The sequence below is a fragment of the Balearica regulorum genome, chromosome 15 (assembly GCF_011004875.1).
Source record: "Balearica regulorum gibbericeps isolate bBalReg1 chromosome 15, bBalReg1.pri, whole genome shotgun sequence".
Classification (NCBI taxonomy): domain Eukaryota; kingdom Metazoa; phylum Chordata; class Aves; order Gruiformes; family Gruidae; genus Balearica; species Balearica regulorum.
This window is the reverse complement of record NC_046198.1, coordinates 18,018,549-18,042,419: the sequence shown is the minus strand read 5'-3', so window position 1 is coordinate 18,042,419 and position 23,871 is coordinate 18,018,549. Positions and strand designations below refer to the sequence as shown.

The 23,871-nt window shown below is 42.3% G+C and overlaps 2 protein-coding genes across 3 annotated transcripts; both read left to right on the top strand.

Moving 5' to 3' along the window:
* The first annotated feature begins 1,812 nt into the window (after nucleotides 1-1,812).
* On the top strand, nucleotides 1,813-6,441 carry LOC142603954 (transmembrane protein 238-like). The gene is made up of 2 exons (XM_075767378.1): nucleotides 1,813-2,320; nucleotides 5,104-6,441. Exons 1-2 carry the CDS (start codon nucleotides 1,920-1,922, stop codon nucleotides 5,111-5,113), a joined length of 411 nt encoding a protein of 136 aa, XP_075623493.1. The 5' UTR covers nucleotides 1,813-1,919; the 3' UTR covers nucleotides 5,114-6,441.
* A 2,093-nt stretch (nucleotides 6,442-8,534) lies between these two features.
* On the top strand, nucleotides 8,535-22,848 carry RRN3 (RNA polymerase I transcription factor RRN3). 2 transcript variants are annotated; one of them, XM_075767440.1, is made up of 17 exons: nucleotides 8,535-8,898; nucleotides 9,319-9,375; nucleotides 10,490-10,579; nucleotides 10,668-10,797; nucleotides 11,285-11,344; nucleotides 12,400-12,463; nucleotides 12,943-13,012; nucleotides 14,675-14,773; nucleotides 15,395-15,490; nucleotides 15,985-16,120; nucleotides 17,050-17,180; nucleotides 18,355-18,485; nucleotides 19,355-19,539; nucleotides 20,073-20,181; nucleotides 20,597-20,749; nucleotides 21,672-21,759; nucleotides 22,472-22,848. In XM_075767440.1, exons 1-17 carry the CDS (start codon nucleotides 8,806-8,808, stop codon nucleotides 22,628-22,630), a joined length of 1,851 nt encoding a protein of 616 aa, XP_075623555.1. In that variant the 5' UTR covers nucleotides 8,535-8,805; the 3' UTR covers nucleotides 22,631-22,848. The 2 variants fall into 2 exon arrangements, with proteins under 2 accessions (XP_075623555.1, XP_075623554.1); XM_075767439.1 differs by having other exon boundaries at nucleotides 14,651-14,773.
* Nucleotides 22,849-23,871: the final 1,023 nt, after the last annotated feature.

Below are 23,871 nucleotides of genomic sequence, written 5' to 3'. Positions count from 1 at the left end.
AGATTTGTGATGAAGAGTCTTCATTAACAGTATTTTACTCAAGTCCAAATAAAAAGGTCATAAAGAGACAAGGTTAATCAACAGTATGTAACCAGCCTCATTTGCAGAGTTCAAAAAACCCCATCTCCTGTTTAGGACATCCCATATCGATAGATTTGCTACCCAGAAAGTAACTGGATGCTAAATAAAACGTGGTAAAAGAAACACTAAAGAATATGAAAAGATTCTGCTTGATCCATAGTGTCAACTTTCTGTAACCCGTGACCTCTAGTTCTCTACCCTGAAGAAACAAATCTTGGCCAAAAAAGCAAGTCTGAATCAATGATCCCTGTTAGATGCATGCTAATGAAAAGATCCAATCTTGTCCAAAAATAATCCTATCACTTTCTAGTCTGGGCTACAAAATACTACTTCACTTTGGTAACGGCAAAGTCAGAGAGTGATACAGAACTCGCCTTCTGGAAATGTGTCGTCTTATCTGATCATTCATGTTAAAATATTTCTTAATTTGTAACGTGCAGAAAATTATGAAATTAAGATTGTAACTTCTGTATGAGTGTTTAACGGTGAACTGTGCTAGCCTGTAGGTGTGGAAAAACATCCTTCACACTGAAAATATTAACAGCCACTGCCTTGAAATTCTGCAGCACCCTGAGCCAACCTGCGTTGGGACTGCAGCAGCTGGTCTTGCCTTTTCTGTGGTTGCAGCGCTGGAGTTCATACAGCTAGGTAAGACCTGTAAAGCCTCTGACCAATACAGCTACAGACTAACCCACTGGGGGAAAAAAAAGATATATATGAAATACATACTCTGTATAGTTGAATTTATGTGGTAGGGTATCCAGGATTCTGACAGTTAAATAAGATGTAACACTACTGATGTGGATTTTATTCTTCCTATGAGTTAGTCGTTTATTTAGAATGAACACACAGGAGAGCCTACAGCCAAATGTAGCTCTTGCATCTGGGACTTGGGATCATTGAGACACGTACCAGGTCATTAACTGACACCAGGGTGAAGTGAAATATGTATCCTGCCTTTTACATAACTCTTTTACTTGCTGGATTTTTCATCCTGGATCCACAACTAGTTTCTGGCTTGTTAACCTGAAGTTACATTCTAGCCACTCTTTTGAAGCCAACCTCCTCAGGTACGCAGCTAAAGTAGTCTCTGACTTTGCAGGTGCACGTTATAACTGTATTGGAAATCTCTCCTGCCTACCACCTGCCGCCTCTGTGCAGGGCAGAGGCCTACACGGTGCCCGTTCCCCTCCGCAGTGCAGTGCCCGGGGGCTGGGGTACGGGCCCGGCCCCGCCTGAGGGGACACGGCCTCGCCTGAGGGGACAGGGCCCCGCCTGAGGGGACAGGGCCCCGCCTGAGGGGACAGGGCCTCGCCTGAGGGGACAGGGCCCCGCCTGAGGGGACACGGCCTCCGCGGGAGCGGTGATCGGGCCCGGCTGCGCCCGTCTCACACCCACCTGCACAGGGAAATGGCAGCCACCGCCCCGCGCAAGGGACACCTCAGCTCCAGAACGCCGACAGCCGCTCCTGCCGCTCTCTTACCGAGCGGAGCGGCGTCTGGAAGCAGAGCCAGCTGCGCCAGCCGCCTCGAGGAGCCCGGGGCAGCCGACACGGCCGGCGGGGCGAGGCCAGCTGCAGCAGCCGGGCCTCGGCCGGAGGTGGGAGCGGGGCCCCGGGGGCCGCCCTGGGGACGGCAGCTCGCCCTCGCCCCCTCCCTCCCGCCTCGGCGGCCGCTGGGGAGTGGCCAGAGCCCCAACCGGGGGCGTGTCCCCGCGCAGGTGCAAGCGGGGGCGTGGCCCGGACGTCCCCCTCAGGTGCGGCACCGCCCCCGCCGCGCCCCGCCTTCCCCTGAGGTGCGGGCGGCCCGAGGCGGCGGTGCTGCCGCCGCTCCCCCGCCATGGCGGCCCCCGGCGGGCTGGGCCGCTGCGTGGTCGCCTTCTGGCTGGCGCTGGCCTTCGACGCGCTGGGGCTGGCGGTGCTGCTGGCCGGCGTGTTCGCCGACGTGTTCTTCTCCGACCTGCTCATCTACGCGGGCGGCATCGGCATCTTCCTCAGCCTCATCTGGTGGGTGTTCTGGTACGCGGGCAACCTGGAGGTGCCGCCGGAGGAGCTGCGCGACGACGTGGGGCTGGCGCCGCCCAAGGGCCGCGGGGACAGCGTGCTGCGGGGGCTGGTGCACGGCCTCAGCCTCCGCCTCTCCTCCGCCTTCGCCCCCGCGCCGCGCTCCCGCCCCGCCGCCGCCGACCTGGAGCTGCAGCGCACCGGGGGCCCGCGGGGCCGCCCCGCCGACTCTAGCAGGTGAGGGCCGGGGGGCCGCGGCCGCGGGAAGGCCGGGCCCGGGGCGTGCCCCCTTGCCGGGATGGGCCTCCGGCGAGAGCGGAGCTGGGGGCGGGACCCCGAACTTCGGCTGGACCCTGAGAGCTCTCTTCCCTGAGATTCGGTTGCCCCTCGCTCACGCACGGTTAAAGTAAAGTTGTGGGGAGTCTTTCTCCACTGCGGCGACAGCAGACATCGAGCGAGCGAGGTGGTCAGGTGGCGAAGATCCTTCCTGCAGGCGTCGAGGAACGGACAAGGCCGCTGGCGTGTGACCGAGCGCTCACCACAGGGTCCCTCGCGCTGCGGGCACAGAGGCCGCGCGGTCCTGAAGCGGCCCTGGGAGGGACTCCTCACGTCACCCAGAAGTACGTGTGGGGTAACGACATGGTCATCAACCGCTACCCACATGAGCTCTTGTGAGGGGAAGCTCCCTCTTCAGCGACGTCACGTGCTTGTTTTTGGAGAACAACCACAGAAAAGTGAAATGCTGGCTTGTATTTAGCTTAGAGGCAGAGTGTGTAGCTAATAGTTTGGAACTCATAAATGCAATCAATAGTTAAACTACTTGCCCTTGACCCTCAGTCATTTGAAAAAGATGCGCTACTATCCAGTGCGTAAAGAAAGCGTCTAGGTCCAACTTTGAAGCAGTGTTGAAGATCATCAAGCCTTTCAGAATATTCCTAGTGTGTTCATTAATATGGCATGTTTATTTAGGAAGAAAAGCATGCCTAATGCCTTGAAAATGGGGGGGAGGGGGAAGTCAAGCTTTCACTTCACTATGTAAAATCCTTTTCTGAAGGAACTCTAAAAACAGTTTTGCACTAAGTGTCTGAACTATGAAAGGATTCTGAACATCTTGCAGTTCTGATTCACTGCATACAAGGCCAGCTTTTTCTGCTGCTCCTTGAAATTAAATCTTGAAGCGACTGTTAGATTACAGAAAAGTTCATGTGGAAATAGTCTTTCATGAAAGCCACAGAACTTTCCTGAGAGGAAGTTCTTACAGTAGGTACATAGAATATAGATAACTATTGCTTAATAGAAAACTTGTAGGAGGGGGAGTAAGAACAGCAATACAGCTTTAAAAGATTTGTTCCTGCTGTTTAGTTTATTATTAACTACATCTGCAATTAGAAAACAGGCTGTTGAAAATTAGTCATTTTCTTTTTTAGACTTTTTATTTTTTTTCTGAAATGGGTTTAGAACTGACAGATATCCATAATTGCAGCTAAGAAATTACATTTGTTAAATGACTATGCCTAACCTTTTTTGTCTAAAGACTACGGCAATTATAGGTGTTGAGTTCAGGAGATGTTATGCTATCTCCATAGATGGTCCTGCTTTCAATACGCACACATAGACGGGGGGGGTGGGGGTTGCTGTAATAAACTTCTAGTAGTGAAAGTTATCTGTTATTTTTAAATATTTCAAATCTTACATGTTACTGATTTTAATTAGGAATAATCTAATCTATGGTTTATTATTAACTATAGAGGCAGATGCATGGAGCGCTTTATTACAAGCTCTCCCAAGTAAACAGCAGCTTCTAATGGTAGAGTAAACAAACTTCAGTACAATTGCATTAGTAATTGTAATTCAGAAGGAACCAAGACAGAGGGAGTGTGTAAGAGTTATGTTACAATGTGTAACATAAATGCTATGATTTTAACTTTCAAGGTAAAATAAGGGATAACAAACTGTTGCACCTCCAAAGATAATTCAGGTTCCCTTTTGAGGTAAGGCCATCTCAAGTACTTTATTTCTTCTCATAAACAACTATCTGAATCAGATCATCCCTTACTGATAGACTATATCCTCTCCCCATCTGGAGATATTTATGAACTTAACCAAACGGGTTAAACATGTTTGGGCAGATACTGTCAACAGAGAGGAGGGGAAAAAAACACCACGAAAAACCCCACAAAACCAAACAAACAAAAAAAAACCCCACCACCATAGTGGCCATTAGAAGAGCTTCCTGAGCCATTAACTTCAGATTTCACCTAATATTAAAAAAAAACCAAACAAAAAAACCCTGCAAGTGGTTGGAAAATGAGCTGTTGCCTTAATAAGGAAGTGTCTTTGCAGAAACCATTTATGCATTTTTGTCACTTAGATAATTTTCTGGTTCTTGGCATTAATAACTTTCTGAAGTTATTAATTATAACTTCAGAAAATTAAAAATTATATAGTAGAAGTGAGTGAGAAGGGTGAGAATTGTCAAGATATGGAATGAATTCTATTAAAGGAATAACAAGTAGATTAGGATCCGTCAGCCTGAAGAGATGCAGAGTATAAAATATTCTAGAGGTCTGGACAGTCATAAGAGGTATGGAAACGGTACGTAGGGAATGCCTCTCCCCAGACAAAGCAGTGAGTTGCACGTGCTATGTAACTGAGGTCTGGGATTATTTGGCTTGGGGGAATGTGACAGATAAAACTGTACTGATTCAAAAAACCAGAGGAAGGAACAGAGGATATATTTGGCTCAGGAAGACCTGGGGCAGTAAGTGGCAGTTGAGATAATATCCTGAGGGGAGATTACTTGCATGTTGTGTTCTTAACACCTTTGAGACATCCATACCTGGTCACCATTGGAGATGGGCTGTTGGCTTGATGAGTTTTTTATTTGGGTCCCAACTGGCTGTTAAACATGAGGAGAAATACTTTTGAGACTGAGTTTAAATAACAGTTTAGAGTTTTAAATTACTAACTAAGTTCTAAGACTATTTTGGAGTAACCTTTTCTTAATGTATTATCCTCAGGGTCTGTTGAAGACACGACTATTGAAGTTACTGCCTCTAAAAGTGGGGGAAGTGCTGCAAATTATGGAAAGCGAATTCCCTACTCAATGCAATAGGATTCTCTCATTGTGGAATAATCTCTGCACCCATTGTGGACTCTGTATAAAATGGACACATAGAGCCCTATCTCTGCCAAACGCACCTATTATCAGTGTTGGACTGGATAGTTTTTGTGTGTATCTTTCACCATTTCAAAACATAAATTAGATCTCTTAAGAAGTGAGAACTAAAACCGAAACAAACCTAATTCACAGAAATATCACTGCAGCGTGTAATATATTTTTTTATTATTTTTAATAACTTGGGAATGTTTGGATAAAAAGCTCTTGCACAATGAAAAGCTCTTGCACTGTTTTACCAAGGTCTGGAAGTTAAACTTACTGTGAATTTTTATGATGCCAGTGCAATACTTTTGTTTGTAAGGGTGCTTTTAAAATATCGATGCTTTTAAACTATTGATGCAAAGTTGCAAATGTAGTAGAAGTTGTTTATAGTGTAAATACACAATTTACAGTGACTCTTGTAAAGTTTCATCATTATTTTGGAATAACTTGGAATTTGAGATTTTATAAGTAGACAAGTAAAAATAGTGATGTTGGCATACCAGTACATTCGTCATGGTTGTAAATGATGTAATGTGATGACTCTAGAGAAGAACCATTTTTAGTCCAATGATGTTTGGAATTATTTTCCTAATGCTGAAGTATTTGGGGAGGGGAGCCACCAACACCCCCCCCCCCCCCCCCCCCCGTTGATTAACAAATACTCTGATGCTTTATAAAATATTAACAAATTCACATTTAGATGTAACTGAGAAGTAGTACCTGCGAAAAGATTTATATTAAAGTTAATGATAGCTAAAATTCCTGTGTGGAGAAATGCTTCCTGAGTTCCTCTGGTTTTGAACTAACACCAAGAGTTTGAGCCCACCATTAGCAAATATGGGTAGATCTTAAAATGTCACGGTACAACTGTTTTTATGCCACACCTCACTGAATGCTAGAGGTGGATTTAAGGAAAATGTTTATGAAGAATACCGTGGCTGTACTTCCTTGTGAACTCTTGAAATGTCTTTCAATGTTCTCTTGTAAATTACTGGAGCAACTTCTTACTTTTCTATGCATGTTCTAATTTTTAAACATTTTCCAAATGCTCTCAGTTTTTCAACAAGGTTATATGAACACTAAACTTGAAGGTCTGTAATGTGATTTCTTCTCTACAAACTGCAGTTTTTAGGATGTGTGTACAATTGTTTCCTCCTTTTAGAGGAACTGCAATGTGACATCACTGTCCTGTTACAATGGTCTGATTTAAAAAAAAAAAAAAGCCAAACTCCTCCCTTAAAACCTATAGATCCCTGTTTCAGTGTCATTTGCATTAATTTTCATTTCATTTTTCTGAAGAGAGATAACTGCTTTTCCTGGCTCCCCATAGTTTCACTTACAAACTGAATTATGAGATGTAATGTTTAATAAGTGAAATGATTAGTAGCAGCTATACATTAAGACAAAACTTTTGTGAGCAGCCATTCTCATACTTAGTCTGGTGAACAATTTTTTTTGCTGATTGAGTGTTGCAATCGTAATGACCAGGGTCAACTGAGCAGGTCTTTGCATTCACTGTAGATTACAATGTAATTGATTTTAAATCCATTGTCAATACTTAACGTTTGTTGCATAAGGTGGGAGCTAGAATGTTGTTGGCTGTTGCAACCTCAGTCCGAAATTGCATGGGATTCAAACGTTTACAATTACGAACAGTAGGCAGGTTTTAAAAATGAAATGTAGGAGCTGACACGCTGGTGAAGGAGGATGCTAATCATAGAGAAGAGGTAGAACGTTACTAGTATGGTCTGTCTAAACAGCGAATAAAAGTACTTGCTGCGGCGCAATGATAACTATTGTCAGCTTGACCCTTTCTTTTGTGAAAATGTAACCCAGCTACCATTTCATGCAGTCTGTTTGCCTTGTAAATAAGGAAGGCTAGTGCTGAATAGAAACTGGCAACTGAATTATTAGCAGTTAAACATTAACATATAACGCTATTTTAGTCTCCCGGCATCCTTATCAGTCGTAGCTCAACGCAGCACAAAGTCCGTTCAAAGATTATATTGTTGATTGGAGAGAAGCACCTGTACGTGCGTAGGACTGCTTGCTGCTGCGTGAACAGAGCTGGGCATGGGACAGCCCTACGCTCTCTGTGTAAAAAACAGCCAAAGTCGCGGAGAGCCAAAGCCCGGTCGCAGGAGTGTAGTTGTACAGGGGTGGTTTGTAGCTGGTTAAGCCTTAAAACTAGCTCAAAACGGTGTCCCATGTTCCACTAAAGGAAAAAAGCCAACCCCCTAACTTGTAACTAGCAGAAGGATGAAATGCTTGGGTTTAGGCTCCTTAAGGTGGGGACTGTATCTAAAGCAAGTTTTAATGTGGCTGATACGGTTTACTGTCCTTAAATGGGAACACCTTCTCCAGGGAGAAATCAAATTATTAATAAATTCTACAAAAATCTGTTTGATGTGAGTTCTGGGAGCGAAAGTTGCTGGGAAGGAGATAGTTATTGCAGCGGCAGGGTGTGCAGGGAGCGAGCAAACAGCTGGCGGAGCGTCCTGCGGCCAGGTAGCGTCCTACGTCGCTGTAACTAGCTCATGGGAGTCGAGAAGTAAATGTTTCCCATTAACTGAATTTAAACAGAACAAAAAGTTCGGAGCAGACTGAACGTTCCTGAAGAACCACCTAGAAAATGCGCGTTTCCATTTGGACTTGTCCAGGTGGCTCTAAAAGTTACTGAAGGTTTTTTTTAGGTATTCAATGCCTTTGAATTCGATGATCTCCAAGCCGCTACGTCCTTAACGCAGCCAGCAAAACCAACCCGGCCGTGGCCTTTGCATTAAACGCGGGTACCGGTGCCCGCCGGGGCTGCGGGCGCACGCGGGGCGTTTCGGGAGGAGCAGCAGGTACCGGTGCCCGCCGGGCCCTCCTCGGTCCCCGCCGAGGGTTCGGACCGCTCGGTTTGCCCCCCCCAAACGCCCGGGTTTGCTGCCCGGGGCCCCGGCGGCTGTGAGCCGCGCTGCGGTCGGTGCCCGGGGGCCGCCTCCTCCCGGGCGCGGGCAGCTCCGGGCGCTCCATCGGCACGCTGCGGTTAGATCCCGAGCTCCGCTTGCCCCAGCGCTGCCCTTCGGTACCCGCCGCCTGGAAGCGCGGGCTGCCGGTGCCGGGGAGGCGCCCTCGGTCCCGCCGGGGGTCACTGTGGTACCGGCAGAGCTGCCCGCCCGGCCGCGGCCCGAGGAGGAGGAAGGCGTCCCTCTCGGTCCGCCCGCGCCACCGGCGGCAGGGCCAGAGCGGCCGCAGCCCTTCCAGCCGCGCGTCTCTATGGTGCGAGGGGCGGAGCGCTGCCCACTTCCGGCGGGACGAGCGCCCTTTCCGCCCGGCCGCGGCATGTGGCGGCGCGGGCAGGCAGCGCGCGGGGGGCCGCCCCCTCTGCCCCGCTAGCGGGGCGCGCGCTGCCGCCACCGCCAGGCAAGGCGGGACAGCGGGGCGAGGGGGGGGGGGGCTGCGGGGCAGGGTGGGCGCCCGGTGACCGGGGCTTCGGGGGCTGCTCCGGCCCCTCCGCCGGGCTCCTGAGGGCGCTCACGCGGCCGAGCCTTCCCTGAGGCGCGGGGCCGTGACCATGCTGGGAGGGGACGAGTTCATCAGCTCCCCGCCCAGGAAGACGGTGCGGTTCGGCGGGACGCTGACGGATATCTTGCTGAAGTACGAAAAGGTGACCGCGGCTCAGCCCCGCCGGCCGTCGCGGCTCTCCTCGGGCGGTGCCTGCGGGGCCCGGCTGCCCGCCGTGCCGGCGCGCCGGCTCCTGGCGGGCGGCTGCAGCGTGAGGGCCCGTTCCGCCTGGCACGAGGCGGCCTGCCTTGGCTCGGGAGGGCCCGGGCCGCGCCGGCGGAAAGGCTGCCGTGGGCCAGCCCGAGAGAGGCCCCGCCGCGGGCAGGCCCGGCTCACGGCACGGGGAGGGCAGCCCGGCACGGCCCGCGGGGGCTGCGCCTGCCTCCGCCTTCCCGAGCCGCCTGGCTTCCCTGTCCTCACGGTGCTGCTCAGCAACGCCAGGCTCTTCGCGTGGGCTGAGGAAATTGGTATGTCTCGCTGGGAAAAGATGAGCGTGATTTACTTATTTTTCTTTCCCTGCTAGGGTGAGACCACGGATTTTGAGTTGTTGAAGCATCAGCTGTCAGACCCGGACATAAAGGTGAGAGTTGTGGTGGTAAGCGGTCTGAGGATTTAAAGTTCGGCTGTCTGACTGTAGTCATTACGTGAGTCATTCCGGTGCTCGCCCAAACCCATTGCTTTAAACAGCTAGCTGCATTTGTCAGCTTTTTGCTTCGTGGAAACAACCAGAATTAAAATTCTAAATGAGAGAAAAAAAAAAAACCCAACAATTGTCTGTTTACACACATACGTGTCTTATATGCAGGATCTTGATAAATGATGTCTCATGCTCACCGACTGACTCTTAGCAAAAGGTTTCTCACTCTAGAGCAGTGTGACAGCATCTGTCTTTGTTCCAGATACCATCTTTCTAGGTCACTGATGCTTGTTTGTAGATGCTGCTGTAGATCAAACCATGGTTTCTGACTTTTAAAGCCTTTAAGTTCCATGAATTTTGCCATCTCCTCACTAAAAACTTGTGTAAATAGGCAGTAAGTAAGATATATATGCGTTTAGTAGTCATACCCAGAAGTATTGTTTCTCCGCTCTTCTGTATAGCTGTGAGTACTCACAATTGCTGTGGCCTTTTTTTTTTTTTTTTTCCCTTCTTCCCTCCCTTTTAATTAAACCACAAAGCTGTGAGAAGAACGCTGCAGGAAGCATAATGCTGTATGGAGGCTCTTTTCTCTTTAAAGAGGACATTTGGTAAAATACTTTGGTTTTAGCAGGCCTTTTAGAGCATACAGGGAAAATCAGTGTAAAATTTTCTGTGTCAATTTGCTACTGTTCAGTATCTCTCTTATTTCAAGGCTTGAATGTCTCTTCTGCTTAAACTGGGGCAAAAAGAAAAGAAAATTAAGACTGAATGCCATTTCTTTTAAGTATGTTCTGTGTGAGTGAGGTCTGCATGCCTTGCTCAGTCTGTAAGTTAAGGCTTCCAGGCAGACTGTTGGTTTAGGAGCTGGTATGCATTTGTTCTATTTAGAAGCGTTTGTTGGTGAGGACACAAACTTAAAGAAATTACTTGCGTGTAAATGTGAAAATAATGTCTATTTACAATCTTACTCTTTGACTTTTAAGGATTTTGTTACTTTCTAGTAATAGGTAATACTGTTTATTGGAATAGTTCTCTGCTTTTTTCTGCTTATTTTAAGGATGCCCAGATCATTAATTGGCTGCATGAATTTCGAGCGTCTGTTGCATATTTGACCAAAGAGCTTGAACAACTGGTCAGCATTTTGCTGGTAAATATCCACTTGTTACATGGGAAGATTAAAGAGTTTAGGACTCAAAGCTTCTATCTTTGACAGCTTGGTCTGGGTGTACTTTCAGAAGCTGCCATGGTTGAGAAGAAGCCGAGAGGTAGTGGAAGAATATCTGGGTTTTCTTGGCAACTTAGTGTCAGCACAAACTGTCCATCTTAGGCCATGCCTCCGAATGATTGTATCCCAGTTTGTCCCCCGTAAGTTACTTTAATCTTAATCTTCTTTGTTTGCCTATCAAAATGCTTTTCTTAGATAAATTCTGTATAAATCCAATGCGTGACACAATTCATTATTGGGTTGGGTTTATTTTCCTCTTGATTACTTTCTCCACTTGAATAGCTGAATTGTAATACAGATAGTTTTCTGTACCTAGATTTTAGGAGACATATTCTAGTGGCTAATACAGACCCTGTTTATGAAGATGTCTTGGAACGGGATGAACTGCATAATGTTACTGCTAAAACTAAAAACTGCAGTGAGGATCATGTCAGATGTTCTCAAGAACCTCCTGGTTCTGTGAATGAAACAGTCTTTTTGACGAGCTTCTCCTTGTTTTAGAAAGTCTTGTGGATAATTTTGATGCTTTAGTCCTGATGAAGACTGTCCAGTGTGTTTGATTTGACATTGAAACTGTTACCTGTAAAATTTTTACAATTTTGATATAATAATCTCACTTTTTGCTAGCTCGAATAACCATCAGAGAAGATGATGTGGATATTTCAGACTCTGATGATGATGATGAAAGTGAGTAGAAAGGAAGCATGGCTTATATATGCTGCTGTAATACCTTTACTAAAGAAGTATACAGTGGATGTTGTTCCTTTTTTATAGAAGTAACTCAGCTGAGTTAATGTAAAACATTAAGAAACAGTATATCCTTAAATTCCCGAGGCAAAGACTTTATTGTACTGGAACCAGCAGTGTGGTGACCCACTCCTTGTTACTTTCGAAGTATTCCTGTTGGTGCAGTGTCTGTAGGTGGCATAAGACTGAATGCATAGGAAAATGCTCCTACTCCTACATTGTTTCAAAGCCAAAGAAAAGTTAGGAGTTGTTTGTTGTCCATTTTATTTACCTCACTAAAACTAGATAATTTGGGGGATTCTGGAGTTTTTTGTTGTCTGCCTGTGGTAAGCTCAAATACAACTGATATTTATAACAAAAAAGCAGCATAATTAGTGTGTTTATTGATAAGGCAAAGAGACAGCTAAATGTTTTTCAAGAATTTCATATTTTCTTGTCTTGAATGCTAGAATAAATTTCAGTTCTGCTTGTGATGACCCGACTACTCTTCTGCTGTTCGCTTGTGATGCTGTTTGGATTAAAAAAAAAGCCTGCTATATAAGCCTAATTAGCTGTTTGTTTGAGTCTTGTGAAAATGAGGCCTAATCCTTCAATAAATTTTATCTAGTTACAAACTTGGATTTAATGTATCTGCTAAATATTTGTGTGTTGTGGGATAAACTTTGGATGTTCCAGTTTAGCGTTCAGTATGAGATTGTATAACAACAATACCTGGCCTTGGGGCTGACGGCACATTCAGAGTTTGTTGGTTGTGATGCTGTGACTTATTTGGAATTATTTTTCATGCTTGTTTTGGTAGTAAGGCAGTTCAACTTAACCAAACAAACAAAAAACCAAACAAACCACAACCCTCCAAAAAAAAAAAAATCCCCACATTTTGGCAGATGTAATTTCCTTGGGAATCTTCAAAATGTTTAGTTGATATGAACTGTTTTTTCTGGTTCCTGATTTAGTTTTCTGTAACCAAATGCATGAGTACTTTTTTCTTTCTCTAGACCTCTCCAAAAACTTTAATACATGCCATAGAGCATTGCAAACTGTTGCAAGATATGTTCCTTCGTAAGTATGTGATCCCATGGTTTTGTATGCCCTTTCCTTACAGATTTAAAGCTTGTGAACTGATGAATTTATTTTCTTTTCTCTTAATTGGAAGTATAATACTTATTTTCATTGCATGATTTTTCCTAATATTCACTAATTGGTGGAATGCCGTATCCAATGATTGTGAAATTTCCATAGGCATCTGCAGCTGAAAATCCTGTTAATGGGAATAGGAAATAGGGGAAGTTGTGTTTGTAGCAGGGTCTTTGAAGTGGTTTCTAACAAGTCCACAGTCAAAGTTTGCCACTTATTATCTGTCCAGTGGTCCTTGCAAAAGCAGATTTTATACAATTACTTACCTTAAAATAAAGCTACTGTGACTTAAGCTTATTCCAGTCTGTGTTTAGAGTGCTGGAGCTTCAACACTTGCTCTCGTGGTAATAACCTGTAACTTTTGGGTTTGGTTTTGTTGTTTAGTTTTTGTTTTTAAATTGTAGGACACCACAATTTCTCATGCCCATACTTGTGGAAAACTTTCCTTTCATTAATAAATCAGAAAGAACTCTGGTAAGAGCTGTGAATATTTTTATATTCTTTTAATGTATAAATATACTCTATAGTATGACAACTGATTTGGTGGTGTTGAATGCAGATTTTTGAGTGTATTGTTTAAGATTATTGTTATTTTTATATATATATACACACACACATGTATGTGTATATATATGGGTGTGTCTGTTTAGTATAAGGTTGTCCAAGCATACTTCAGTTCCTTGTGCATAAGCATTATGCTAGTCTTTAATGACATAATTGCATATCTTTTCCACAGGATTGCTTTCTTAATCAATGCACAAGATGGACCTCTTTGACGATGAATCTCAGGGTTGTGTAGTAAGGAGACGGTAGGATACCTGTCTCATTTATTGTCAAAACTGGAAAGTATTTATCAGAAAAAAACGGGGGATTTGATACGCAGACAGAAAGCAATGGACGGTATAGGTGAAATCCAAGTTGCCAGTAGCGTAAGGTGTTAAGTTGGTTTATTACATCTTCGGTACAGTGCTCATGTGTGGTGAAAAACAAGCTGGAGACTTTTGACAGGCTACAGCTCTAGTGTGATTTTTATATTTACTTGTTCCAACTTGATGTGCTGGCACTTCATTTTACAGAAAGGCAGAGCCCTGCTCCACCAGCCACGTTCAGTTCGAGCTGTGTTCTGAACTCATCAAGTGCTGAAAAACCCCTAAAGTTCTTTGCATACCTTGCTAGGTTTTTTAAATTTTTTAATTTTTTTTTTTTTAATCCAAATAACTTTGGCATCGGTTCTCTATCTGTAAAACAAGGGTGATTATAGCTCTTACGTGATGTTAGGGAAATAATTTTTATTTCTTTATAAAGAAATTCATGACACTGTTTTCAGGGCAAGGCTCTACTGAAGCTTAATAGAAATACGGTCCATGCTTGTTGTTAAATATTTCCGATTTATACGTTGTCATTAAACCAGCTCTATCCATTTTATGTACTGAGCGAGCCAGATGGCCTGTGGAAAAATCATATGTGCTCATGTAATTAAAGGTTGTGTTATAATGCATATTCACAAAGAGACTGTGGCGTACTTAAATGTGGTACTTTGCCTAATTTTATCTATTGACTTGACAGTTTTGCTATATGGAAGTTGCAGCGTTGTCGTTTGTACTTATGCGTATATATATGGGTGGGCAAACACACACTCACAGAACTTGTCTGTTAACCTCTTTGAATTATAATCAGAACAACTCTGAGGAGACTTACCTGTGGAATTTAGAATTGTTGTTGGTGTATTATAATAACCTGAAATAAAGATGTACTCGGTCTCACTTGAAACAGTTCTACTAGAGCTGGTTGTAGATGTAGTGAGGAATATACTTTGTGTTTTAATTTTCCTGGAGAAAGTTTAGACATGGGAATTAATAAATTTTCTTATGGAATGTTTATACTTATTCTGTCTAGAGATAATTGGGAAAATTTGCATGGAAATAGTAGATTAAGAAGTTAATGATAACACAGCTTAACAATAGAAAGTTGATATTTAGCTTACACATTAACTTATTCTAGATTGAATACAGTCTGTTTAAACCTGTTTCTGGCTCTTTAGATAACAAATTAAGAAACTTGTTTTCTAAAAATCCTTGGCAGAAATTAGACTTTCTGTTAATATTGTTATAGATATCAATTAATTTTGTGTTACAGGAATGTTATGTTCATAACCTGCTACGAGTTACAGTGTACCTTCCAACTCTGAGGCTTCAAATTCTGGAGCTTATTATTGAAAAGCTGTTAAAGTTGGATGTAAGTTTGTTCTGTATCATCTTTTAAGGAAGCTTGGTGTTAAAATGCACAGAGTAGGAAATTAAATATGCTTCAGTGTTAAGCTCCACAAAAAATATGTTGCAGTAGTGCTCATGATCATGAGTATAAAACCAACGAAATTTACACTCCATTCCCAGTCTTAAGATGTTCCCCCACCTGAGCGTGACTGTGTGATGTGTACTGTTACACCCTGCATGGAATCTCCACACCCGAATCAAAGTAACTGTTTGTGGTGATCGGTGCTGATGTGCAGAGAATGTGTTTCTCTTTGTGTGGCTGATCTGTTTTATCATCCCTTTGAAGTAAAAGGATCTCTTAAAAAAGACAGGAGGGGTAGCATTGTAAGTAATGAAGGCTTTTATTTTGGAAAACCTCAGCATATAACAGTCTGGGGAAAGCTTCTGTTCTGGTGATGAAGTTTCAGGCAGTTTGGAGTGTGTGTTTTGTGTATTACATATATATTGTTCCTTTTTAAAATGTTTATTTAGTCAAGGACAAAATCTAGTGTAGAAATTACTCATCATTTCTTATGTAAATAATAAAAAAAGGTTTCATATTGTCATGGTCTTATAAAAATTAATTTCTTGTTTGAAACTCTAGGTCAGTACTCCACAGCAAGATATTGAAGACGCTGAAGAAACTGCTAATAACTCTGATAGTGAGGAAAAGTCTACAGAGGAGGGACTTTTTGACATGGTTGGCTATCTTCTGCTAAAAGTTTTTTAGTAAAGCTTTCACTTCTGAGGTGGCTATGAATTAAGACAGTGTAGGAGTACCTTCTTGCTCTGTCATTAACTGCACTGCAGACTGAGCTGGTGTAGGAATGCGTTCTTGCTCTGTCGTTACTTCACTGCGCACAGCTCTTGAAACCTGAACAGCAGACAGATGATTAATGTGTTCTCTGGGCATTGACTTTATTCATGCAAATACCCAGTGTACGTGCTGAATCAATTTCATTATGCAAAACCACTAGCAGCTATACATAAAGCTAATTGAAGAATCCATGGTAGTTGGCTTAGTGTAAGCAAACTTTTGTAAACTAAACTGTGTAATTAGATACTGCTTTTTTTAAAAAAAGACAAAACTTTAGCACATCACTGAAAGAGAAATTTAGTTTCACTTTTCCTGTAATTGCTGTGTTCATGATGTTGTGCGTATAACAGCTGCATGACTGCCATTTTACTTACCAGGAGGAAGATGAAGAAAGAAAAGGAAACAAAGTTGTCTCTTCCAGGAGTGAGAGAATGGCCCATCCACTTGCAGAGCGCCTTGATATTTTGATGACCATCCTGTTTTCCTATATTAAAGATGTTTGCCACGTGGATGGTAAGAACGCTTGAACTGTAACTAAATCTGTTGTTTTGTTGACGAGTAAGAAAAAGAGGAGTTCTTGCTTTGCGCTGCTGCAGGATTGAGCCCTCTCCCTTTAGTGGCAGAATTCTGCCCTCAGCAGGCTGTAGTCTGCGTTCCTGCCTCTGCCCAGTGGTGTTGGCAGAGGATGCCAAGGTACACTTCTGACTAAAAATCTGCTCTTCAGTTGGAGACATTTTGTTTATATAAATACGACCCTGTATGTGAGCTGTGACGTTACAGGGTGTAAAGGTAAATAGAGTTTTGTTTTTCCGTTGTGCTACAAAATTTAGGGGATTAGAAATACTTTCTGACTAACCACAGTGCTTTATTGTTTGCTCTGCTGTATTGCTTTGAGTAGTAGAATTATGGATCCTTTAAACATCACAAGGATTGGAAGTAGATTAAAACAACCAGCTGGGTCACTCAATTGGAAGTGCTACAGCAAGGCTTTGTGTTAGAGGAAAAACCTGAAGGACATGTCTTATGCTGGCATTTATTAAGGGTTTGAATTTCTTAGATTTATATATTTAAAACAATATTTAGAAACCATTTTGCTGTATCTTCTTCACATAAATCGGGTAATTTATTTCTTAGTCTTTTTTTTCTGACTCTTCTGAATTCACACATTATTGCAAAGTTTGCATATGTTTTACGCACATGTGCGTGCGCACACACAGATATTCTCCTTATACACCATGTAAAAAGCAGAAGAACTGAAGTCCTGGGAGGTCTTACTATAAATATTTTTTAGATGCCAGATAAGCCTAGAGGTCAGCTTGACACTGTTTCTTTACATATTTCTTACTGGTTTAGAAAGATATAAATGCCACTTTTGCAGCATGAAGGCAGGAAAAAAACCTGAAATGGCTCATTTTGTTCTGTTTTCTTTTGTTGTTGTGTAGGCAAGCTTGATATCAACAACACAAAGGATTTGTATCGGGATCTGGTTTCTGTTTTTGACAAGCTCATTTTACCAACTCATGCTTCATGTCATGTGCAGTATTTCATGTTTTACATCTGTAGCTTTAAATTGGTGAGTAGAAGCTGTTTTTTAAAATGCAGTGTCTTCTGTCATTTCTACATCCTTGTTTTGGCTTTTTTTACAAAAAATAGTTGTTTTCTGCTCTAATTCTAGTCTGAAGATAGTACATCAGGATTCATTATCTTTGCTTTATTTCCTTCTCTGTTACTCCTTTTTTTGAAGTTTTTCTTTATGTGGTTGCTCTTCCCATTTTGTTCATAAACTGCAGACAGATGGAGTCTCAGATAGTGTGAAGGAACTTGGTTTAGTGGACCTCTTGGACAAGGCTCACTTAGACTCTTGAGCCAGGAGACACAGTGCTCCAGCAAGTTTCTTCAGCACCCCAAAACTGTCCTCAAGATACTGTCTGCGTTAGCTCTTCAATTTGAATTTCATGTCTGCTGTTTGTTCCGTCCCCGCCCCCCTGCCATTTTACCATCTCTCTAAAGCCAACTGTTGTTCTTTCTCATACCATATAAAAATAAGAACATCCATACTTTTTGTGTAAGAGTAGCTAAAGATCCAGTTAAGTTAATGCCCTGTCTCTGACAGTGATGAGTACTGCATGTGTTGGAAAGAACATCAGAATGGGGCAAGCCTGTTGTGATGCTTTGCTAGAATACCCTTTCAGCCTCCAGCAGGAGTCTGGTGACTTCCTGAGCCAAATGTTCTCTTGTAGTAACAGTCCATGATGGACAAATTCAAGGAGGAAATATCTTGTGATACTATGCTTTTTGTACTGATGTGAATTTTTGGTGTCATGAACTTCTGTGGCAAGAAGTTCCACAATGTAACCATTTAAGGTGAAGAATCACTTTTGTTTCTTCAACTTCCTGCTGTTTTCCTTGGAAGTTGTTGACCTGTTTTGCTGCAAGAGACAGTGAACAGTCACTTCATGTTGACCTTCTTACCACTCTTGTTTTTAAACACTTCTTGTGCATCTGTTCCTGACCTTTTCCCAGACTTCTGGTACCATTTACTTTTTACAACTAAGTATAGAAAAAGAAACTGAAAAGAGTGCTCTTCCATCATGTGTAGGAATAGCTATTTACTACAATTAGAAGTAGATTATTTTTTTTTTTTTAATGGTTTGGTTATGGAAATTGTGGGAATTGAGTAGTAGGAATCTGTTACTTACAGTGTTGCCGGCATAACAGCTCATGATTTCTGTGTATCTTGTTTCCAGGGGTTGGCTGAGGCATTTTTAGACCATCTTTGGAAAAAACTGCATGATCCAAACAATCCTTCCGTGATCAGGCAGACTGCTGGGAGTTATATTGGCAGCTTCTTGGCAAGAGCTAAATTTATTCCAGTTGTGTAAGTTGTTGTGATAAATTGTTTGGTTCTGCTTATACATGAGGATTGCTGAGGTTAAGCACAGAATTCACAGAATGCACGCACAATGCTGGTCTTCTGTTCCCGCTGCTTTGCCAGTAAGCCTGTATTAACAGTCTTGTTGGTCCTTTCTACAGTACTCTTTCAGTATTGTCTTGAGGCTTCCAGGAAAGCTTTGCATTGATAGGATGCAGACTAATGGTTGCTGGGATTCGTGACTTGTTTCAGGCTTCACTTACCAAGAAGTGCTGAGCACGGGTAGGTTATGTTGACTTCAGGTGGAGTCATGGATGCCCGGTATATCTGATGTTCACAAGCAGAAAATTTTGATGCCTTGTGTTCGGCATTCTGCGTAGACTCTGAGACAGGGAAGTTGAGTGTTCAAGTACTTTGATACAGATGGATTAAAATACTTAAACAGATGGGTGGAAATGTCTTCTTTTGTGTGTACACATTCCGTATTTTTATGCCATTCTGGCTGGGCTTGGTGGCTTGAATGTTGAACTTAATTTGATATTGCAATTACTTGTTGGACATGGGAGGCATCTCCCTGTACTACCTGTAGCCCAGGATTCTAACTGTTTTTAACTGTGTGTTTCGCACACAGCATACATTCATAGATTAATCTCTTCTGGCATCTTGTGCTTTCACTGATTGGGGTTTCCAGTGCTGGTACATTGATTCATTTGATGCTGAGATAAAGGAGAAAGCTCACAACAATCTCCTTTTTTACAGTGAGATTTTCTTCCTGGTGTTTTTATAACCACTGAGATTCTTGAATACTTGTTTAATATCTTTTCTATGCCATTTCAGATGCTATTTTTACACTTGTTTCTTTTCCTTCATTATAGTACAGTAAAAGCATGTCTGGATCTTCTGGTTAACTGGATGCATAAATACATTGATAATCAGGATACAGGGGCTAATGCCTACTGTGATGTAGCTCTCCACGGGCCATTTTATTCTACATGTCAGGCAGTGTTCTATACACTTATTTTCCGTCATAAACAGCTTTTGGATGGAAACTTAAGGAAAGGTGAGTGTATTAGGTTTGAACGGATTCATTTGCAAGTTTTACTGTGGGTACGATTTGTAATGCTCTGTTCAGTCACGTATCTGATGGCAAGTTTATGTTGTTGTGCTCTAAATAAAATGGGATGGCTTGTACACCTGTTGGGCTACCAAGCCAAATAATCTTGGTTTTCCCTACTGTTGAAAGCAATGTAGATAACTCCTCAACATTGATTTCTGGCCCCACTTACTGAGCATCTTTGAATTCCAGCTGTATAAAACTAGTGTGGGCTTTGATTAATAATCTTTGACTCGGTGCCTCTGTCAGTCCCTGTCATGGGTATGTAAGTGTAGTGTCTGTATTAGAGGGTTACCGTTATTTAAAATAGCTTTTCTGCTGAACAAGCTGTGGGCCAGATCTGTACTGTACCAGAGCACCCTTGGATGTGCTTCTGCAATCTTGCGTGGAATGCAGGCTGGTCAGACTGGAAATTCTTAGAAATTAAGTTAAGCTTGTGTAATATATAACCTGTATTTGCCAATGTTCTTATTTTGAAGGTCTGTCGTATCTCCAGAGTTTAAATTTTGAGCGAATTGTCATGTGTCAGCTAAACCCTCTGAAGATTTGTATACCCTCTGTTGTGAATTTGTTTGCTGCCATTACCAGGTACCTACTCATTTATTTCAATTTCAGCTTGATGAGGGTGGGTGTGTGTATCTAAGAACAGCGCAGTATTTAGGAAAGGGGTTTTGTTAGGCATGGTATTACCTAAGACAACTCGTGTAACACTGCCCATATTCTAAGTGGGATAAGATTATTTCTGGTTCAGTTCAATGAAATCCTACAGTACCATGAAACTGCTTTGTGTTGGAGCCAGTATGATTCTACTTGGAGTGAAGTTTACAGGAGTGCAGGGGATGAGAATAGATTCCTTACCCTCTGACTATCTTGAAAACTAGTATCAGTTGGAAAATGGAAGATAGAAGTGATGTTTGTTAAAAAATAACTTCATATTTTAGTACCATCTGAAATTCTTGCTTTCTGTGTGCTAGAAATGCTTATCTTTATTACCTTTTTAAAGGAAATACCAGTTGGTGTTCTGCTACACAATTATTGAGAGGAACAACAGGCAGTTCATACCAGTCGTTCGGAGTGGTACTGGGGGGGACCTTGTGCAGACGTGCACTAACCCACTCGACAGTTTCTTCCCCTTTGATCCCTACGTGCTCAAAAGGTAGAGTTTAAAAATAATCAACTGACTTGTGCCTTGTAGAAAATAATGAACTAAAACTAAGAAACTGTAAGTGTTTCTGCATTTCGCTTTCTTCCCTCGTCTTTACTACTTCTCATGTTGTGTATTTTAACATTGTGTAATTTAGATTGTCAAAGGTTTGAATTAAGATTTACCCCCACTGTGACATATAGCAATGAAGAAGGAATGGGAGCTGGCTTCCTGGAAGGTCTAGTTAATATGTTTGGTGGCTTTTCTTTTGGTTTTCCTTGTTTTAAGCAGTCTCTAAAATACTGTATGTTAGCCTAACACATATTTTATTGGAGCTGTGGAGATGGTGTCTCTTTCTTTTGTTGGGTTGGTTTGGGTTTTTTGCACCTGGAGTGTATTGCTTCTTGATTGGAGACTTCAGCTTATTTAAAATGTCTCACTTTTTTAATGAATAGTGGATTATTTGCAGCTCTTCAAAATGTCTAGCACTACGATGCTTTAATCACTTTTTATCTTCAGAGGGCAACATTCTGGCTTTTCTTTGTCTCTTAAGAAAAATCCATCTCCACAGAAGGGAGACCTTTCATAGAAGTAGAAATTATTAAAGAAGCCACACAATATTAGCTTCTAAAGATTTGGAAGAAAATTATGCTTATTTGCAAGCATAGTGTAGTGATTACAAATACCCAGCTAGAAATTAGGAGACCTGGCTGTATCAGAACTTCTCAAGCAAACAATTGTAATTTATACGTCAGCAAAGTGGAGTTATTTCTTCATGGGATTAATTGGGGATTATATAGGGATTAATTGAATAGTTAGTAAAACGCTACAGAGGATTATCAAAATGCCAAATGTTTTATATTGTACTATTAAATGTGATACATGTAACTTACTGAATACATTAACTCATACTGTGTTTTAATTCCCCTCTCAGGTCAAAGAAGACTATTGATCCTTTTTATCAGTTTTGGGAAGAGCTGAGTGCTGAAGATCTAGAGAACCTGAAGAAACCCATTAAAAGGGTAATCTTTTCTGATCAAAATGCAATTCAGCTTTTGCCAGCTCTCTTATCAGTAGCTTCTATTGCAGGATATTTTATTTTTTTTTAGTAGATACAAGTGCACTAAACATTTATGAGAAGCTGTGATTGAAATTAGGAGGGTTTAGGAATTGATCCATCCTTGCTTTGAGAGCACTTTTCCCCTCTCTGCAGAGGAGTTAGTTGGGTAGCACAGGACTGCTGTGAACACCTATGAACACTCTCAGAACACGGACGCTCTGAGGTCACTGGGAAATCCACTTTGTAGATATGATTTAGTTCCCGTATTTCATAATGAGAGTACATCTAACTCTCTTACCATTCCAGCTGGCCGTGACGATCATAGTACAACCCAAGTCCTGAGTGACATCCTTCTAAAGCTCCTCTGCAGTCTGCTCACCTTCTTCAGAATGTCTGTCCTATGTCAGATTTTTGTTTGAGTTCTCCAAACACTGTGTTTTTCTTTCCTTCCTGTGATAACACCTAAAAGTACTTCCTGGTGGTGTAGCTTTGTTAACTGGTGACTCTGTAAACTTTCCTGTAGTGTTTTGATTAGCAGACTTGATTATTGCAACATTTCAGAATTTGTTTTAGAAATACCCCTTTTGGCCTCAGCATTCGTTACTTCTGCCAAATCTCAATACTGAGATCTGGAGTATCTTTCTGCTCTCACTGAGCCTTCTAAATTTATGCAGGGTACTTCTGAAGATGAAGATGATGACTTTTTGAAAGGAGAAACGCCTCAAAATGATGGTGTGATTGGAATTGCTCCAAATTCCTACGAGTCCAATACCCGGAGCCCAGTGAGCAGCGTTGGCTCCCCTCCAGACTGTTACGTGCCGTACCCTCAGTGATGTGGAGAATCAGAAGTGAAAAGGTTGAAAACTGTGTGCAATTTTTTGCTCTGTAAAGAGACTTTAGCTCAACTTTCTAAACTGGCAAATGCTTAAGTTACTGCATTTAAGAAGAATATTGTTTATTAATCATTAGATTTCTACAGATATGTTATGATGAAGTCATATGTTGCTAGAAAAGCCTAGAGAATAAATAGGGTGATATTTTATGAATTTCACATTGAAATGGTTTTTATGACTTACAGGGATTTTTTTATAGTTTTTCTGGACTCTTAAAAACTTTTGTTTACTAATGTTTCTCTACCAGTTTTTTTTTATATCGGGGTGAAATTCTGGTCTTTCTTCCTACTGACTTGTGCGGGGACCAGAGCTCCAGTGTCAGTATTTGAACTGTACTCTGACTGATTTGAGTTGGTTTCAAAGTAGTGGTATGGTCCCGCACCAGGGAAGCCATGACTCGAGTCTGACAGCGATTCTTTTGCACACATCTCTTAAGCTTTTCCTATCTGTAGAACAGCATTTGGTAAAGCCACTCAATAGTGGAAGGTGTATTTGGATGAAAAGCATTATCGCTTCTTAAATCTGTGGCTGGCACATGACTTTCCCAGCTAGGGAAGTTCAGGTTTGTGAAAGTGACGGTTGTTGGAAGCGTTGAAAATGACGGAGTAGCTGAATGGTTTGTAGATAGTTTTCTGTGGGGTGCTTGTGAAGCACTCCGAGACAGGTATTTATTTTCAGGATTTGAAGTTTATATGTGAATGCTGAAAATACAAAAAAAAAAAAAAATCTTCCCTCATAGAAAGGAAGTGATGGTGTCACTGGTGTCCTTGTGTTGTCCATGTGTCAGTGTAGAGTTTCTCTGCATAGGTTTCTTGTCGTCTGTTCACAATTGCTGGCTTTTAGATTTGAGTAAGAATATAAACAGTGGAAAAAAAATAAATGTTATTTGTGTAACAGTTAGTTGGAAACTTTATGCATTTGGGACTAAACTCTAATTACCCTTCTTTAGAATCTGAACCTGGAGGCTTTCAAGACAACATTTTTATTCAGAGCCAATAAAGATTGATGCGCAAATGGTACACCTTTGAAAAATTTTATACCATCTCTGTGTGTAACTAAGGGTCTCGGTGTAGCCTGGCTTCTCAAAGTTAGGGTGTTTGTTCTGACAGACAGCAGAAATGAGGTTCAGGGTGACACTGCAAAATGCATCAGTGGATCTGTTCATCATTGGATAAATTAAG

Excerpts from the sequence above, each read along its gene's own strand:
- LOC142603954 (XM_075767378.1), top strand. The coding sequence starts at position 1,920 with ATGGCGGCCCCCGGCGGGCTGGGCCGCTGCGTGGTCGCCTTCTGGCTG.
- RRN3 (XM_075767439.1), top strand. The coding sequence starts at position 8,806 with ATGCTGGGAGGGGACGAGTTCATCAGCTCCCCGCCCAGGAAGACGGTG. Across the intron at positions 18,486-19,354 it reads GCTAAATTTATTCCAGTTGT|TACAGTAAAAGCATGTCTGG; the intron begins GTAAGTTGTTGT and ends CCTTCATTATAG. Across the intron at positions 20,750-21,671 it reads GATCCCTACGTGCTCAAAAG|GTCAAAGAAGACTATTGATC; the intron begins GTAGAGTTTAAA and ends TTCCCCTCTCAG.